Below are 20,399 nucleotides of genomic sequence, written 5' to 3' on the forward strand. Positions count from 1 at the left end.
GGGTGTCTGACTCTCCAAGGGAGGAGTTGTAAAGTTTGATGGCCACAGGCAGGAATGACTTCCTATGACGCTCTGTGCTGCATCTCGGTGGAATGAGTCTCTGGCTGAATGTACTCCTGTGCCCAACCAGTACATTATGTAGTGGATGGGAGACATTGACCAAGATGGCATGCAACTTAGACAACATCCTCTTTTCAGACACCACCGTCAGAAAGTCCAGTTCCATCCCCACAACATCACTGGCCTTACGAATGAGTTTGTTGATTCTGCTGGTGTCTGCTACCCTCAGCCTGCTGCCCCAGCACACAACAGCAAACAGCACTGGCCACCACAGACTTGTAGAACATCCTCAGCATCGTCCGGCAGATGTTAAAGGACCTCAGTCTCCCAAACTTCCTCTGCAACTTGTTTTATTTCTTAACTTTTCCTGGTTTCGATGGAAAGCAATTGAGCTGAAATGGTTCCTTTCTCTGTTTCTTTTGCCATAGATTTGCCACACTGAGCATGAGCAATCTTTTTTATATTTCAAATTTCCAACATTTGAAGTATTTTGCTTTTGTTTAAGCCTGGTGGCTATACTGCTGTGAGCAACTGAGACTGATTTTTTTCCCCACACAAGTTGCTATACAACAATCCTACACTCACTGCTTTTTTTCCTTGATAAATTATCTCAGTTCTATTTGGAAAAGTTGTTGCAGTTTGTATTAGAAGCTTTGTTCATTTACAATAGACAATTCTGTGAGTAAATTGGCATCTAGCGTGCAATTATTTGCTGAGAGTTCAGTGAAACAACTCACCCTGCAGCCAGTGCATGATTGACAATGCTGTCAGGCAGAAACCTTGCGTGTAATATAGCCAATGGTATCCCATCAAAGAGAGAACTGCTCACAAATGTGGTTCACATTTCTTAAAAATTAAATATACATTTTTGCAATCATCATACAGATTGAATGTTTTTGTAGGTACACATTATATATAAAGACTGAATAAACAGTAAATAGGAAAGAAAGAATAAATACAAGAAACACATAAATTCAGGTTGAAATCGTAACAAAAACTATTTATTGCAGATTTTCAAATGAAATAGTAACCAGAGGAACAAGTCCTCATTATCAATACATCAGTTAAAAAAAATCTAAGGCCACAACATACACACCCACACAAACAATTCATGCATTAAATGTTTACTGCATTAGTTATCCCATTTGGGTCTTCAACATGAAGCTGCAGACCTCTGATGTACACAATCACCATCTGTAGCAATATTCTTTCTAACAGTATTTACCCAATATTGGTCCTGAAGCAAAATAATCTTGGTATAATGTAGGAATGTCAATAGAAAGCAAAAATATATAATTTAATCTAATTTTAAAAGACAGCATTTTCACACAATTCACAGGCAGAAGCAGATTTGTCCACCTTCTCTGAAGTACATAGGTGGGATAACTATTACAGTACTTAGTGCTGTTTTGCAACAATGAATTTGAAATGCACATTTTATCAGTTCCATCCACTTCCACTCCAGTCTATGTGATTTTTTTTTCCTGAAAATCAGAACCAAATCTAAAGACTATAGGTGAAAAAATGCACATAAAATATTACTATCAGAAGTGATCCAAACCATGCCAAGTAATCCAAACAGTAACAATGGGGTAAACTTACAATGCAAGTTATAGATAGATCAAAATTAAGGACAATAAAAATTAAGTAGTTTCTATAATGATTTGTCAGCTTGCAATTTCAGCCTAACAACTGGGTGGAAAGTCGTAAATCTCTATCTGATTACTATTTGGCCATCTAACAATGGTAGAAAAGAGGAAGAACTGAATAACTATGTCAACTAAGAGGTCCTACTTGAAGGACATTTTCATCTGCGCTAAATATCTGATAAAAAAAGCTCATAACCATCCTGCATTCTTTAATGAAAAGTGATTTGCTTTTTTATCAACAAGCTCCTCAGCCAGAGTTTAGTCAACAGGAATTGATATTTTAGTTAAAAGCCACAGAAATACATTATTAGATAATAGTATTGATTAAAATAATACTGATGAGAAGCAATTATGAACAGCAAGAGATGCTGCCCAGCACTTGATTGACCATAAATGTTCTTTATTCTTCCTCTGAGGTTTAGACCATACATTTCAAACCTGATTTGAATAACTTTTCCTTTTTTTAAAATTTAAAAAATGAAAAGATTCTCACCACTTGAAAATACATAGCCCAAAAGAAGGATTTTGACATATATTTATATGAAAATCATAGAAAACTACTTAACAGCAATAAAAAGAGTTGAAATGAAATGCATTAATGTGGAAGAAAAGTCAATGTTCACCTGAAAAATTATCTTATATTCAATATATGCTTAACATACTTTGCTGTTTTTGATAAATGGCCCATCTGAAATAATAAAATAATACCTTGCTTCTTCAGATAACAATGCAGGTGTGTATTTCTAGTATTATATAATCTGATATCTAGCAATTATGGGTTATTTCAGTTATCTTGATGGCTACTAATTCACTTCATATCTATTCGTTATATTTAATGTTGCTTAAAAACGCAATTGCCTTCACATTATAAAGCAAAGAAGTTAGATGGATATGGTTCAGTTAAATATTTGCAAGGTGAGCTTCCGTGCTTAAAGCTCATACAACATCTGTAATCTTTCTATGTTAATACCCGAAATGTTATCAAAACATCAATGTATGGAGAAAAACAGGATAAATTGTCAGTTCTTTCAGTATGCCAATGTTCGCCTGAATGAATGCATTTTAGTTCTTTGTTCCTACTGAGTAATAAAGATTCCCTCCACAGACTCAGCAGCAGCCAAAACTCATGATGAAGATCCAAGAGCACTGTGTTTCTCCATTTTCTTGCAACATTTTGAGGTACTCATTTTGCAAGATGTTGTGGTACTAGATTTTAGTAAATGCTGTAACAATGCATTTGGTAGTTTGAAGTTCAGAAGCAGACAGAATAAATCCTGAGAAGCAATATTTCTTTTTGTTTGAAGTGACATTTTCTTATGAAATTATGAAGTTTACCTGGGATGGGAAGGTTGGGGCAAACCCATGATATGGAAAATCTGTCAATGATTGCTTTCATAGTTCTTTTGTTACGATTAATTATTTTGGTGCAGGTCTATCAGGGATCCTATTTCAATGTGAAAGGCCACTTTCCAAAGTAAAGGTGGAAAGTTTGGAAGCGATTGTACCTACAGCATCCACAATACACACCGTGGATCTTCTTCCATTGTCTCCATCATCAGTCCATTTATAACAGTTCATGTCAGCTTTTACGAAGTTCCATGGTGGGCAGTTTGCATTGCCTTAAAGAATAGTTTACAGCAGCTGATTGTTCACATGAAATTATATACTAACCATTAACCCATCTACCTGAGTAAACAGTGCTTTAACATAATTGATGCTGCTCTCTCAATATAGATTTAAATCAATTCTTTATAAATCTGGTACATTTCTTTCATTTGGTTCATTGTTAATAGGTTCTGTGTTCAACCAATACTCACAGCAGGGTGCTCCCCATTGCAAGTACATTCACAGAACAGATTCTGTGGTTCAATTCCAACAGTTCATTTGTTGCCCCACTAATAAGAAGCATCCTCCTTGATGGTCCTGAGCAAATTACCTGGTAAACCAAACACTAACCAAGTGCACATGGGAGGTGAATAAGACAAATGGAAATGAGATCAATCAAAGAAAAATAAACAGGAATAAAAGCTAATTTGATGGAGCTCTTAAATCTGCTAACAAAAAGGCCAAACTAAATGACTTATATAATTGTAACAATGAATAATCCCTCACAAATTTTCATTAGAAATCCTATCTGAATGGGCATTTGGCATAATGTTCTCCATGGAAAGAAAACACTCAACCTGTGTGGTGTAGTTAGATACTGAGCAGATAGCTCAAATAACAGAGTCCATGTGAGCTTGAATTATTTAACAGATCTTTGCAACTTCATTAAAATGTAAAAAAAAATATCTTATTAGGCTCCTCAGTTCCAGTTTAGTAGGTGCACAATTAGCCTTATTTAAAAAGTAAAATACCTTCTCTCAGAAGAGTCGGAAGGAGCTGGCTAGCTAAAAATATTGCATATAACTTAGTGTGTACTGACAAACTGCATTCCCCTAGGTAATGCTTTAGCCAGCTTTGGCAATTTAAAAACCATAAAGATGGGAAGGGGGATAAAGTCTCCTCTCATCTCCCTTATCTAAATGGAGAAAAGCTCCACAATCGAATCAGCAAATCACTTTTTAAAAGAAAGTAAATGTGCATGTCCAGAGACAGAAACCCACTCACAGCACATGGTGTTCAGCTATTACAGAGCGGGAGGCCAGGTCTCAAAGGGAGAGCAGTGGTCAGTCAGCGACGGTTGAAACTCAGAATTAGAAAAGGGAGTGACAGAAAAGGGCAGCCTTGCTCACTAGAATAGCATAATGCTGGCACTAACTGGCAACGAGAAAACATGCCACTCTCACACTGCAGTGATCATCTGTATCCAGTAGCTCAACATTACCTTTACATCAAATTGCACAGTCCCAACTAGCCAATTCAAGAGTCAGCCCTTCCTCCCCACTCCAACACTGAAGGCAACTTGGTTCTGAAGTTTGGAGAATCCGCCTGTGCACTGCCCATGTATTAAATAAAATGGCTGCATGTGAGAACACCTGCAGTTGTTCCCCTTTAAAAGCAAATGGTTAAATTTGACTTAAGTTTGGTTTTCATACCCGCACATTTGAGTTTAACTTTATAAAAGTGAGATGATCCCAATTCTTTTTTAAAAAGAAAAGTTTGTGACTAATTCACTATCTTTATCACTGAAAGTCTTATTGTTTTTGGTTTCAATTTGAAGATTACAAACAAATATGTTCTTCAACCCACTCTACTAAAGTCTACTCCCAAACTCATCAGTAATCAAACAGAACTGCCAAATAATGATCTAAAGTGAGATCTTTCCCTCTCAGTTCAATCTAATTTTGCAAAAAAAAGTTGAGGTCCAATAACTGGTTCAGATTTCATTATTTTGACTGAACTTAATTTTGGAGCAATTATGTTTACCTCTGCCCCAGATCGATACGTGTGCCATACAGTAGGAAAAAGCACAGCAGCCCACACATGCAAGATTGACAGTGAGATTACAGGTTTGAAATCAGGTAGTTTACACCCAATTTCAGACCAATAAGACAAGCATTTCCTGTGAACTAGGTATGCAACAAATAAGCACGCACCGCAAATCAGCAGAAAATTTGCTGTGGTATTACAAAACAGCGAGTCGAGATGGCATAAGGAAACAAGCGTAGTAGTAGCTCACACTTCACACCAAAGATGCGCAAGGTACTATGCTGCCAATCGTTTCTCGTACTTGTGCCCCGGCACGCCGAAGTATACAGTGAAACCGCTTAGATTTAAAGCAAAAACAAAACCCAGAATCCACATGATATCGCTCAGTCTTATCCATTCATAACTGGAAAAACAATCTTCCGGCATCCTGCAAGTTTGGATTCCGTGACGATTTAATGAAGGCTCTGGTAGGAAAATGCTGCATAGGGGTTATCTTTGTGTCTAGGTTCACCAGCTCTGTGGGAAGTAAAAAAATTTGATCATTGCTTTGCAGAAGTTAAGATTCTTTAAGAAGTATATGCACTTTTAAAAACAGTACATTTTTAGAAGCGGAACTCTTAAAAGAAAGCATGTTAAAATGATTCATTCCTCATCATGTACCCTTGTTAACCAATGGATATCTTGTTAAATGCAGGCAAACACAAGGAGCCTGGTTGTAAACAGCTCAAACTATACAATAAATGAATGACCAGATCTTTCGATTCTCACATAGATTGTTTGATGAGGGAATATCAGTCAGTTTATGAGTAAATTCCTGGAATGCTCCCATGCAGTCTCATCCATTATCTGACTAGGCATCTCCCCAAAAGAAAATGCACTGCTGGCTACATTGCATTAACTCAGCTGAACTAACACATGAAAGCCTGCTGTTAATCTGCAAGATGTAATCGGTTGGGTCAAAGAAAAGTGATTCATACTACCAACCAAGGATTTATGTCACGTGCCTTTCTACTTTTAGGGCAGCATATTATAAGTAGAATGCACAGGGAAATGCGTGTTTTCCCTGCCCATCCCCTGAGCTCCAAATCATGACGATGTCACATGGGAGCAAATAAGCAAAGGCATGAAATTAAGTGTCGATGAAATTAAGGAGAGAATAAAAAGACTTGGAAGAAAATGCTTTAAGCAGGCCTTTGAAGTAGGAAGTCTCAGTGTAGTTGTTTTTGGGAAAGGGTGGGGTAAAAAGGGAGGGGTAAGAGTTGTCAGAGTATGTTTCTAAAAACAGCAGTGTGAACACGGAGTGAGTTATCACTGTAGAAAACCATCACTCAGATTAAATTTAATAAGCTTCTCTTTCAGCTCAGATGATGCAAGTTCATTAAAATGAACATTTCAATATCACATCAACATGGTCACTCACCCTGACGTGTCACTGCCACTGATACCAGTGAGAAAAGCTCTTCCTATAACTCAGGTTCTGGAGACCCAGCAACATTCTTATAAATCTCCTTTGTACTCTTTCCAGTTTCATGTCATCCTTGGTATGTTAGGGGAACCAAAACTGCACGTAATACTCCAAGTGCAACCTCAATGTCTTGTACAACTGCAACACAATGTCCTACCTCAACTAGCTTTTTTCACTACCCTGTCTGCCTGTGATGGTGCTTTCAGGGAAAGCCCCTCCCTGCACGAAGGCACCATTCACCTACTATCCCTATTCTTGTCGCCAATACTCTTCTACCATAACACATTCTCTCTTGTTAAGCAGTACCCTGATTTTAAGCAACACATACAACATTCTGGAAGTCAGGCAGCATCTATAAAGGAGAATAAACAGTCGACATTTCGTGCGAGACCCTTCAGCAATCATGTTTATTCCCCTCCATAGATGCTGACTTCCTCCAGCATTGCCCGTGTGTTGCTCAAGATCTTAAGCATCTGCAGAATCTCTTGTGTTTACCTTGACTTTAAGTTTCTCATCCTAGTTTTCAATCTAATCACACAAAAAAAGAATGCTAGAGGATGGGGCCAGGATAACCACTAGGCTACCGGGATGGTTAGCACAACACAGGTGACCTGGGTTCAATTACCGTTGCTGCCTGTAAGGAGCTTATATATTCGCAACTGTGACAGCACGGGTTTCCTCCGGGTGCTCCGGTTTCCTCCCACAAAAGACATACCAGATGGTAGGTATGGTAGGTTAATTGGACATTATAAATTGTCCGGTGATTGGGGGAATCGCTGGGCATTGTAGCTTGAGGGGCTGGAAAGGCCTGTTCCCCAAAAAATAAATTCAATAAATAAACAGAAGTAGACCGCAGGACAAACTCCAAAGATGAATGGCTATTGTTTATATTTTTTTTGTTTACAAGTTCTGCTGCAGGATTGAAGGTCAGACAGATTCCTATGAGATTCTAGGAAACAGTGTATTTGTCAACACCAGATACAGTTAGTTACTTATTATATCTCCAACTATTTGTTCTCTGCATGAAGTGTGGGATCAGCCCAACAAACTCTCTCCTCCATGAAATGCAAGCTCTAATCCCAGTGTCCTTTGCAGGTTCTTGACAAGATTAAAAATAAAACTTCTGGTAATCCAAAACCTGGAACTCAAAGAGAAACAAAATGCATTGCAAACACCAGCTGGAATTGATGTGCTGGAAGGAGACAATGTTTTAGATCAATAACCATTCACTACCTATTTCCACAGATGCTCCCTCACCTGCTGAATATTTCCAGCATTTCCTATTTTTATTTCAAAGACAGTTCTGGACTATTCATTTGACTTAGATCATCAATTAGATACAGTTTTATTCTGGCAAACAGGAACATACAGCATATGTAAAAGTATTAGGAATAAAAGCTTATGTATATACAGTACTGTGCAAAAGTCCCAGGCACATTGATATAGCTTGGGTGCCTAAGACTTTTGCACAGTACTGTATTTGTCAACATGGAGCCAAGAGAGGAAATTTGTAACACAGACATGATAAAATCTGCAGATGCTGGAAATCCAAGCAACACACAAAATTCTGGAGGAACTCAGCAAGGCAGGTAGTATCTATGGAAAAGAGTGAACAGCTGACATTTCTGGCCGAGACCCTTCATTTGGACTGGAAAAAAAAGATGAGGTCAGAGCAAGAAGGTGAGGGAGGGGAGGAGGTATAAGGTAGTAGGTGATAGGTGAAACTGGGAGGGGGGTGGGGAAGAGGTGAAGTACAGAGCTGGGAATTTGATCAGTGGAAGAAATAAAGGGCTGGAGAAGGGGGAATCGGTTAGGAGAGTGTAGAAGACCACGGAAGGGGGAGATGCAGCAGATGGACATGGTGGACAGGTAAGGAGATAAGGTGGGAGAGGGAAACAAGAAATCAATGTTCATGCCATTAAGTTGGAGGCTACCCAGATGGAATATACTCATCCAAACTGAGGGTAGCCTCATCAGTGCAGTAGAGAAGGCCAAGGACTGACATGTCTGAATGAGAATGGGAAGTAGAATTGAAATGGGTGGACACAGGGAGATCCCACTTCTTCTGACAGACTCTGGTTGGTGCTCAATGAAGTGGTCTCCCAATCTATGCAAGGTCTCATACCGGAGGCCACACTGGATACAGTAGATGACCCCAAAAGTCTCACAGGTGAAGTGTTGCCTCAACTGGAAGGACGGTTTGTGGCCCTGAATCGTAGTAAGGGAAGAGGTGTAGGGGCAGGTACGGCACTTGCTTCACTCACAAGGACAAGTACCAGGAGGGAGATCAGTGGGGAGGGATGAATGGACAAGGGTGTCGCGTAGGGAGCAATCCCTGTGGAAGTGGAAAGTGGGAGGGAGGGAAAAAAGTGCTGGGATCCCGTTAGATATGGCAGAAGTCACTGAAAATTATGTGTTGGATGCAGAGGCTAGTTGGGGTGGTAGGTGCGGACAAGAGAAGCCTTATCCCTGTTGTGGTGGCAGGAGGATGGGATGAGGGCAGCATCGATGATGGTGGAGCGAGTCTGTAAATCTGGCAGGAGAAAAGGATGTTGGGATTAGTGAGGGTAGAGACGCGCAAGGGGTGTAGGACAGAAGGCAGAGAAGGAGTGCCAGAGGCAGGGGTTGGCACAGGTGCAGACTCACCCAAGCCTGATACACCAGGCAAGGTCATTTGATTACAAACAATTGGTTTAATGATCATTGAAAAATGTCTCTCTGACATTCCTGCTCCCTCCTCCTTTTCCCAACTATGATTCCCTCTCCCACCCCACCTTCCACTCTCAGTCCATAATAGAAACCCACATCAGAATCAGGTTTATCATCACTCCCACGTCATGAAATTTGCTTTTTATTGCTGCAGCAGTACAGTGCAATACATAAAATTACTTCAGTACTAAGCAAAAGTCTTAGGCACCCTAGCTATTGTATATGTATGTTCCTCAGATTGTTACAGAATACTGCAAGACTTCAGAAATACAAACAGAATAACAGAATCAGCTTTTGAACGGCTGAGATCAATATTTTTGAACGATGTTTCTTTCCTCCACAGATGCCAATTATGCTCCTGTGCTTTTCACTTTTTAAGATACACAATTACCATTTTTGTTGTGTTTATTCTACTAAAGCAGCTTGCGAAAATTAGCGCTTGGATTCTAATCTTGTAGCTGGCCTGTCAATGCAATTATAATGCACAGAGATGGTGATAACATCTGCCATGGAAAGCTTCCCAGCTGAGACAATGCAGGATTCAATACATCAAAATCACAAACTCCCGGTGTTGTTATTCAACCAATTAACTTTCCTGGCAACAACATACTCACAAACTTGAGTGACGACACGCCAAGACTGTGGAGTTATTTAAGCTCATCTTAAATTGTTCTCACCAAAAACGTTTGCAACAACAGACATTGTAAACAAGAATATAAACATAAGTCATTCATCTATGGAGCTTGTATTGTTCCTTAAATACCAATTTTCTGTCTAGCCTGCACTCTTAATATCAAGCATTTATCTTCCTTCCAGGTATTTTGATTTATAGCTAGCTCTCTTTGCAATACACTGTGCAATGAAGAGAAGGTAGTGCCTATTGTAATGTTTTTCTATAATCCTATTGGATGCTTTGACAGAACTCTTCAGGACACAAGCGAGACTGCACCTGGAGTACTGTGAAACAGGTTTGGCCTCCCAATTTAAAGAACAATATACCTCCTTCTAGGTGGTGCAAGAGGAGATTCACTCGATTATTTGCTGAGATGAAAGTGTCCACGACATCTTCAAGGAGCGGTGCCTTAGGTAGGTGGCATCATCACTGAAGACCCCCCACCACCCAGGACGTGCTCCCTTCTCACTGTTATCATCAGGTAGGAGGTACAGAAGCCCGAAGGCACACACTCAGCAATTCAGGAACAGCTTCTTCCCCTCTGCCATTCAATTTCTAAATGGACATTGAATCCATGAACTCCACCTCACTACTTTTATTGGGTTTTTTGCACTAGCTTCAACTTAACTATTTAATAGACCTATGTATATTTACTGTAATTCAGTTTTTTCTCTATATCTATTTATCATGTATTGCATTGTACTGCTGCCGTAAAGTTAACAAATTTCACAATATATACATGTGATATTAAACCTGATTCTGATTGATGAACGGTAAAAAAAATTGAGCGTGTTGAGCCTATACTCATTGGAACATAGAACATTTAAATGCAGACTCAAAGTTCAAAGTAAATTTATTATGACTGTACGTATATGTCACCATAAACTACCTTGAGATTCATTTTCTTGCAGGCATTCACAGAAAAGCAAAGAAATACAAACAGCATCAATTAAAACTACACAAAAACAATGACAAACAAGCAATGTGCAAAAAAAACCTCCTCAAAAATAATAATAAATAAATAATATTGAGAAAAATGAGTTGTAGAGTCCTTGAAAGTGAATGCATAGCTTGTGGAATAAGTTCAGTCTTGGAATGAGTGTCGTTATCCCCTCTGGTTCAGAAGCCTGATGGTTGAAGAGTAATAACTGTTCCTGAACCTGCGGGCGTGGAACCTAAAGCTCCTGTGCCTCCTTCCTGATGGAGCATCAAGAACAGAACATCTTACTGAAATCCAAGTTTTAAGTGGGAATTGACGGGGTGAATGTCGAGATGTTTCTACTAGTGGAGGTATCTAGAATTAGGTGCACAGTTCCAAATAAGCAGTTGACAATTTAAGATACAGATAAGGAAGAACTTTTTCCCTCAGTCATGAATCTTTGGGATCCTCCACCTCATGGAACTGCAAGCATGGAGCTTTTTAAGGCAAAGATTGATGGACATTGGAACTACAAGTCCTGATGAAGGGTCTGGGCCCGAATCATCGCCTGTTAAATCTTTTTCATAGATGCTACCTGACCTGCTGAGTTCCTCCAGCATTTTATGAATGTTGCTTGGATTTCCAGCATCTGCAGATGTTCTCATTATGGAACTACAAGGGAGTAGAAAAGTATGAGAAGAGAATGGGAAAGCAATGTTGAGGCCAAGATTTGATCAGCAATGGTCTTTATGGAATTGCCACCCAAACTAGAGGAGCCAGTTTCTTAATTTTTAGTGTTCTACTTTATTTTGAACATGTCAACCATCTCAGCTGCTCAGTTGTGAGATGTATAATAACAGCTAATCTAATTTTTTTAATCATAACTGCTTTATCCTATGCATCAACATGGTACTTCATAGAATCTCTCCTAGGCCAATATTTCCTTTCTACAGTGCAACACTCAAATGCACAGAATATACCAAATGAGATTCAGCAAATTTCTACATCACTGCATCAAGTGAACCCAGCAGCCCCGCTCCTAATTATTTATAGATTCGTAAAGCTAATCCATCAGAAGAAAGTGCTTCACTATTAATACTACAAGCCTTTCTGCCAGAATTATACACAATGTGTACCATCATATACTTGCACTAAATAGAGTCATAGAAAAGTACAGCACAGACACAGGATCTTCAGCTCAACTAGCCAATAAACCGCCGACTGCCATCAACCTGCACCGGGACCACAGCCTCCCTACGTCTACTATCCATGTACCTATCCAAACTTCTCTTAAACATTGAAATTGAGCTCGCATGCACCACTGGTGCTGGCAGCCACAAACTGTGCCTACATTGAACTCTGTACTATTTATACAGAATATGTTGATGAAATATAAATCAGTGGGCTTATAAACCAAAGTACTATTATAGGGGACCACCAACCCTTTCCAATGAATAAATTAGAGAACCGTTCAGCTCCCTCATCCATTCATTTGGTTGCACTGTCTGAATTCAAACTGTAACTTCTATACTGTGAAAATAATCACCTCAATTAAAATGTGTGAAAAACTGTTTCTGCTAACTCAGATGTTGAGAGGATATGCCTTTTTCAAAATGCACTTTGTAATGGTTAACCGAATTCCAACAGTGCCCAGCATTTCTACCCAATAGTGTTCTGGGGAAACAAACTGAACAACCCCCCAACCCCAACTTATGTCATCACGGATTCAAGGTTCAAACAATTGCACTACTTAACAGAGTTGCTATTGTGTCTCCAAATTCATCATCATTATGTGCCATGTCGTATGACATAGGCGATCATGGTCTTTCCAAGACCATGATCGTTCTTGGCAAATTCTTCTACAAAATTGGTTTTCCATTGCCTTCTTCTAGACAGTGTCTTTACAAAATGGGTGCCCTCAGCCAATTTCAAGAATCTTCAGAGATTGTTTGTCTGGCATAGGTGGTCACATAACCAAGACTTGTTATATGCACCGGCTGCTAGTAGGACCATCCACCACCTGCTCCCATGGTTCACGTGACCCTGATCAAGGGGCTAAGTAGGTGCTACACTTTGACCAAGGGTGACCTGCAGGATAGTGGGGGGGGGGGCGGAGTGGAGGAAGGAGTGTTTTACACTTCCTTTGGCAGAGACACATCTCCATCCCACCTCCCAGTTTCCACCCTAGAACTCCATTTATTCTCACACAATTTCCCTCCTTGACACACACTCTTGATAAATGTGAGGTTGAAGTTATAAAGATTGGTGGAATATGGTACTGATGTCACCATTGTATTGACTGGCAGAGAAGGCACAAGGGGGTGAGTGTTCTACTCCTGCTCCTAATCTGAATGCAAGTTTATAATTATTTCTGGAATGCATATTGCATTTCATGGTGCTGTAGAAAACCACAGCTTTGCATGCATCTCAGGGGTTTTGCTGATAATAAAAGTAAATGGAGTGTAAAACTTGGTGAAAAAGCCAAAACTAACAAAACTTTTCTAACTTGTGTAAAATTGCAGCAAATGGTAGGGCTGCAGAGTATTTAGTGCTTTATGAAGACATGAAACTGAGATACAATTTCTTTAACCAAATATAAACATTATGATCAATGTTGGCAAATTCTCAAGTTCAGAAGGTGGACAGCAACATACTGTTAAGTTTACAATCAGAGCAACACAAGAAAATATCACTTTGGTGGTTCCTACGCACAACAAATTATGTTTTTAGTTTTGCAAGCTACATGTGCCATGAGGACAAACACTCAAAATCAATACCTATCCTCTCAATAGATCTTTAGAGGGTAGGGTGGGGTGGGGTGTGGCAGGGAGAGAAAAGAGAGAGGACCTTGTTTAGCAAATGCAGAAGAAAGTACATGGAAAGTAAGCAGTGGCAAATTTAACTAATCAAACTCCGTACAGTGTGAAACTAATGAAAAGCAGTTTTCTGACTCATTTCAAAATTTACTCCTTACAGGTGATACACACAGACACAATATTATTTTGTAACTGTGCAGCAGAATTTCAAAGTCAATACCAAGTGCATTGAACAGCAGGAAAAAAGGAAGTGTTAATGAAGTTCAGAATGTCACAAGCAATGTGAAAATTGATTGGCTGTCAGCCAGATTGTTTTCACTGTATGATAAAATTTTAGCGTATGATTTAGATTTTGTGTTGTTGTTAGCGTCTACATGCCTGTGTTGTTGCTGCAAACAAATTTTCATTGTACTGTACCTCACTGTACTGGTGCACATGATGATAAACTAGATTTGACCTGGGTACAAAGTGAATAAATCTTAAAAAAATACTTGATACACTCATTAGAACACTTGAAAATAGGAACATAAGTAGCCCACTTGCCCCACTATTCAACATGAATATGATCGATTTTCCCCAGATCTCCTCTTCTGTACTGATTCCCCATAGCCTTAATTTCCCTAACCTTGCAAAAAACGTACTGTTGGGATTATTATGGAGTTATGAAAGTATGGATAGCAGATATTAATTAAAATGAGTACCAGTCTTCGGGAAATAACACTTGTTCACAATTTAACTTCAGCTGATACTTCAAGGTTATTGAAACCCATCACTGGGCGTGGGACAATCTGATTCCATCATAACTGTGCAGGGGGAGCCAATAGTTGAATATTTTAGTTAAGTCACCCCTCAAATCTTCTAAATTCAAAAGAATGTAGATGTAATTTTTTTTTACCCTCTTGTAATGGGTGAACGAATTTCTTTATGACTACCTCAAAAGTATATAATGCTTCTTTAATAAGAGGACCAAAACTGTGCTCTGTGCTCCTGATACAGGGTACAGCCTTACTAATACCTGATACAATTATATTAATACTTCCAGATTTCTAAATATCTCATCCCTTGCATTAAAGGCAAATATGCCATTACTTTCCTAAACATTTGTTGTAACTGCCTGGTTACTTATTACGGTTCATATACAAGCACATCAAGATCCCTATGTACCTTGCTCATTCACAATCTTTCTCCACTTAGTTAATAGACTGATTTGAAATTCCTTACAGAAATGCATAGCCACATTAAAGTGCATTTGCTATATTTAACCCATTCATCTCAATATCTTAAAATGCTACCTAATAACATAAGAATATAAGAAATAGGAGCAGGAGTAGGCCATCTGGCCCATCGAGCCTACCCCGCCATTCAGTAAGATCATGGCTGATCTGTCCGTAAACTCAGCTCCGTCTACCTGCCTTTTCCCCATAACCCTTAATTCCCTTACTATGTAAAAACCTATCTGTTTCTTAAATATAAAATATTTAAGATAAAATAAAGTAATAACAAATCTTCAACCTACGCTGTCAAAGTACCCCCAAATATAGTGTACCCTGAACATATGCAGCAGTCTTTTATGTGACACCTTACCAACTGCTTTCTGAAAACTAACTATATTACATCTACAGAATGTTGCTTCTTACATCCTCAAACAGTTATAACAAATTTGCTAATCATTTATTAATTTGAAGTTCCTTTTATAACACTATATTGTCTCTGCTTGATTACACCAAGCTTCTTTAAATAACTAGCTATTTTTTCTTCAATTATAGATCCAGCATCTTGTCAACAATAAACTTTCAGCTAATGGACCCTTTCATCTACCTTCTGTTGCCTTATCAAAAAATTCAATCAGATTAGTCAATCACAATTTACGCAATCTATTCTATCTTTCCTTTATTAACATATTTTATTTTATGCTCCTAATTATTTCAAAAGGTTTCCCACTACCCAGGATAAAACCAACTCACCTGTCAGCCATATCCTTGTATCCCATTTTTGAATAAGGCTGTAACCACCATTTCCCAGTGTTCTGTCGCATAGAGGAGGGGAGACTAAAAGATTTTAGCAATTATCCATCCTCAACAACCTAATGTGAACCAGGTAACCAGCCTTTAGAGCATCTCCTCATCATTTTCTCCATCTTTCCTTCCAAGAGATTTTCGCAGCATATCCTTCTTTGGGAGAAACTGAAACTGTGCAATCTTTAATTATCTCAACCACATCCTCCCCCTCTCCAAAGTCAACTCCGTGCATCTTAATTGTACTTCACTCTCCTTAAACCACTCATTCTCTGCCTGCAAGTTCAGTCATCCTTCCTTTTTTATTGTTTTAACATTCCCAACCTTTTCTGAATAACTTGTACTCAAGAATTTTGAGTATCTCATCCTGATTCTTCTCCTATGAAGAAGACGCCATCACCTCAGCAATCAAATCATGTGAAATAATGGGATCATGTTAAAATGTTTGTAATTTAATTTTTTTACAGGGGGATGACGTGGATCAAAATTAACATGAAGATCCAGGAATTTCAAGGAATGCTTTAAACTGAAACATCAGGCACACCATTGAATTTGTATCTGACATGTGCATCACAGGGTCACTTCTAAGAATTCCGAAATGCCTTGATCAGTTTTGGCACCAATCTGGTATTTGTCACATGCAAACGTTTATAATCATCTCCCAAATTGAACTGTTGTGACCTTAGCCCTCCACAACAGAAAGTGAACCTTGGAACACTAGGGCTTCCTCACAGGCAATGGAAAGTCACAACTTCAGACTGATTGAGTAATGCCCTGCTGGCTGCTTCTGTGGCAGGAAAAATTAAAACCATGCAAAAACTACAAAATGATGCTGTCACAGAAAGGGAAATAAATGGACAGTGATTTAGAATTCATGTTCCATCATAAAGAAACTGCAGCCCCCTTCTGATTTTTGCCATTCTGCGTGTACAAATTGTACAATACAAACTGAAGCTGGCACATCAGATTTCCAATCTTTCATCTTGGGGAACTGTCAGTCCATGAGATGAAATTGCTGAAAGCTGCAAGAATCTTGTCTAAAAATAACTAGATTGAACCCTGGTCAAAAGCTAAATATGGATGAGGAAGGGCATATAGCCAATTGTAGTTAATTCCTAGAAGAGTCAGTCCCGCATATGGGAAAGCTGGGGATGCATTACGTTGCAACTTGCTGTAATTCGAAGTAGAGTTATCCACTACACAAAATAATCTGCAGATGCTGGGGTCAAAGCAACACTCACAACACGCTGGAGGAACTCAGCAGGTCGGGCAGCATCGGTGGAAAAGATTGGTCGACGTTTCGGGCCGGAACCCTTCGTCAGGACTGTAGAGGGAAGGGGCAGAGGCCCTATAAAGAAGGTGGGGGGAGGGTGGGAAGGAGAAGGCTGGTAGGTTCCAGGTGAAAAACCAGTAAGGGGAAAGATAAAGGGGTGGGGGAGGGGGAGCAGGGAGGGGATAGGCAGGAAAGGTGAAGAAGGAATAGGGGAAAATACAATGGGTAGTAGGAGGAGGCAGAACCATGAGGGAGGTGATAAGCAGCTGGGGGAGGGGGCAGAGTGACATAGGGATAGAGACTCTGCCCCCTCCCCCAGTACTAAAAATTAAGTACTTTTTTACTTAAGAAACAAAGTTTATATCCGATCCTCTTAACATGAAAAGGATGGTAGAGATTGCCCGTACTCTGTAAAGCAGAAGATGCTGGAAATGTTCAAGAAGTCAGGCAGCATGCATGAAGGGAAAACAAAGTTCAAGTTTCCGGACCTTTTATTTCAGATTTTCAATATTTGCAGCTGCTTGCTTCTCAACAAACAAAGCCAAGGCATCATTTTTTTTTATCCCTTTACCCTTTCAAACCCTTCACCTTGGAGAGAAGATTCTTCTTAACCAAAAGGATTGATCTGCAGTACAGGTGGGTATAAGGACTTCCATCAATTGGCCAAATTTCACTGAAAATGCAAAATGTCCCATTCTTGTTTCCATAATCCTCACTGTTGACTTATTTGTAGTCTGGCTTAAACAAAGTGAAGTTATCCACTTTGGTGGCAAAAATAGGAAAACAGATTATTATCTGAATGGTGGCCGATTAGGAAAAGGGGAGGTGCAACGAGACCTGGGTGTCATTATACACCAGTCATTGAAAGTGGGCATGCAGGTACAGCAGGTGGTGAAAAAGGCGAATGGTATGCTGGCATTTATAGCGAGAGGATTTGAGTACAGGAGCAGGGAGGTACTACTGCAGTTGTACAAGGCCTTGGTGAGACCACACCTGGAGTACTGTGTGCAGTTTTGGTCCCCTAATCTGAGGAAAGACATCCTTGCCATAGTGGGAGTACAGAGAAGGTTCACCAGATTGATTCCTGGGATGGCAGGACTTTCATATGAAGAAAGACTGGATGAACTGGGCTTGTACTCGTTGGAATTTAGAAGATTGAGGGGGGATCTGATTGAAACGTATAAGATCCTAAAGGGATTGGACAGGCTAGATGCAGGAAGATTGTTCCCGATGTTGGGGAAGTCCAGAACGAGGGGTCACAGTTTGAGGATAGAGGGGAAGCCTTTTAGGACCGAGATTAGGAAAAACTTCTTCACACAGAGAGTGGTGAATCTGTGGAATTCTCTGCCACAGCAAACAGTTGAGGTCAGTTCATTGGCTATATTTAAGAGGGAGTTAGATATGGCCCTTGTGGCTACGGGGGTCAGGGGGTATGGAGGGAAGGCTGGGGCGGTGTTCTGAGTTGGATGATCAGCCATGATCATAATAAGTGGCGGTGCAGGCTCGAAGGGCCGAATGGCCTACTCCTGCACCTATTTTCTATGTTTCTATGTAAATACTAATTTAACCAATTATTTGAAAATGTCATCTTCAATGTCACTGAACATCTAAAAGGTCAACTATTAAAATCTGTATTAAGTAGCTTTGATATGTTTTTTTGAGGAATGAAAAGGCAACAGAAATCATTTCAGTAACATCCTCTATTAAATATGTTTCCATGCTGAACATATTACTAATAATCAGTGGCCAAGGGATATATAACTACATAGCATGACATATATCTTTAAAAGTAGAAGAATTTTCTCTATTACAGCCTAAAACATATTAATTTTCAAAATATTTCAACAGCTTATTTCTAACATCTATATATGGGATAACATCAAAACAGCTGCAGTACAGTCACACATATATTATGCTACTAATTAAAAGACAATTACCCATATTCGTCCTCCTGTATTGTTTTAGCAGCTGCTTGCGTTGACAGTTTAATCTGCAAGTCCAGTCTTTGCAAGTAGTCTTTAGCAGAAAGTTCCTCAGGCTGAATGGGCCTAGTGTCAGGATCTTCTGGACTCGGAGACGAAGAACTTTCTTCTTCTATATTCAGCGGCCTCTCATTATTGAGAGCATACGTCTCTCTGGATTCATTCTCAGGAGAGTCCAATGAGTTCAGTCCATTAAACAGAGTCCCCTTCTCCGATATGACCGGGATAAGGAGGGTTTTCCTCAGGAATATGCAGTCGCTTGTGAAGAGTTTATTTGCTCTTTTTATTTGCTCCGTCTAGAACAGAATCACGATAAATGTTAACACCTTAGCTGCACGTTTCACAATACTACATCCTTCCCATGTTGTGACATCTACAAAATAAATTATGACTCAACAGAAGAGCATAGTTTTACTGAATAAATTTAGTCAGTATTCAATGCATATTAAGTTGTTGTAAAACAGTCAAGGTATATTAGACACAATCTTTAACCTTGGAATCCAAACTCAAAAGCAGATTTTAGATTTAGATTCAGAAATACAGCATGGTAGAGATACATGTTCAGGCCCAATGATCTATGCCACCCAAATACACCCACGTGGCCAGTGTCTTTGGAACACGGGAGGAAACTGGAGCCCTCAGAGGAAATCCACGCAATCACATGGAAAATGCACGAAGTCCTTACAGACAGTGGCAGAGTTGAACCTGGGTCACTGGCAACGTAGTAATGTTACACTACCGTTACCTTATCTTGAACCACAAGATTGATGGGATGAAACCAGTGCTTAGCTATAAACCTTCCTAATGAATGCAAATTGAGCTACTGGGGAGGGAGAGGCCAGTTTTGGTGAGGAGGCCCCTTAATTATTGTAGTAGAAGTCCTCAATTATGTACTGTAGTAGCACACAGTCTATTTAATGGCAGACCACCTCAATACCACGGTCATGTCACCACCTCCAACCATTGGCTGCTCTCGTCTTTGTTTGGATACAGCAACTCAAAGGGCAGCAATCATCATCAAACCCATTGCATCCCGCAGGAGTGAGGAGACAGACCAGGCAGTCTCTCAGTACCTGAAACAGCAGCTGCCAGTCAACAGTCACAGCCTCAGCCCACGACTCGATGCTGAGGGACCACACAACTTGCCCAAGGTCCTCTCTCACAAGCAGTCTCTCCATGCCAATCTGTGTGCAATTCACTGGGTATTGGATATTCACCTTGCAGGCCCAAAAGGGCGTTTTGCTAACTTCAGTTATTTTTAGCACAGCAGCAGAAACTGTCGAAGAATCAGGGTTTGTTGTTCACTGAGGTAAACTCCTTCTCAGCACACCAGCAGACGTTCAAAATATTTGTTGTTCAACCTCCACTAATATACTTTGCTCACCCTCTTGACCTCTAACCAGTACACTTTGATCATCCTTTTGATTTAAACACAATAAACAATGGGGTTCATGTTGGCCTAGTTA

General features: G+C 39.7%; 1 protein-coding gene across 1 annotated transcript in view; it reads right to left on the reverse strand.

Annotated features, from left to right (window-relative positions):
- Positions 1–1,040: 1,040 nt before the first annotated feature.
- The window catches only part of lysmd2 (LysM, putative peptidoglycan-binding, domain containing 2), a 61,652-nt gene continuing 42,293 nt past the window's right edge, over positions 1,041–20,399 (reverse strand). The window contains exons 2-3 of the mRNA XM_072278200.1: positions 18,889–19,229; positions 1,041–5,597 (exon numbers count right to left, since the gene is read on the reverse strand). Coding sequence (XP_072134301.1) covers positions 5,534–5,597; positions 18,889–19,229 — 405 coding nt within the window. The 3' untranslated portion in view covers positions 1,041–5,533. The remainder of the gene's footprint in view (positions 5,598–18,888; positions 19,230–20,399) is intronic.

Source organism: Mobula birostris, chromosome 14 (assembly GCF_030028105.1).
Source record: "Mobula birostris isolate sMobBir1 chromosome 14, sMobBir1.hap1, whole genome shotgun sequence".
Lineage (NCBI taxonomy): Eukaryota > Metazoa > Chordata > Chondrichthyes > Myliobatiformes > Myliobatidae > Mobula > Mobula birostris.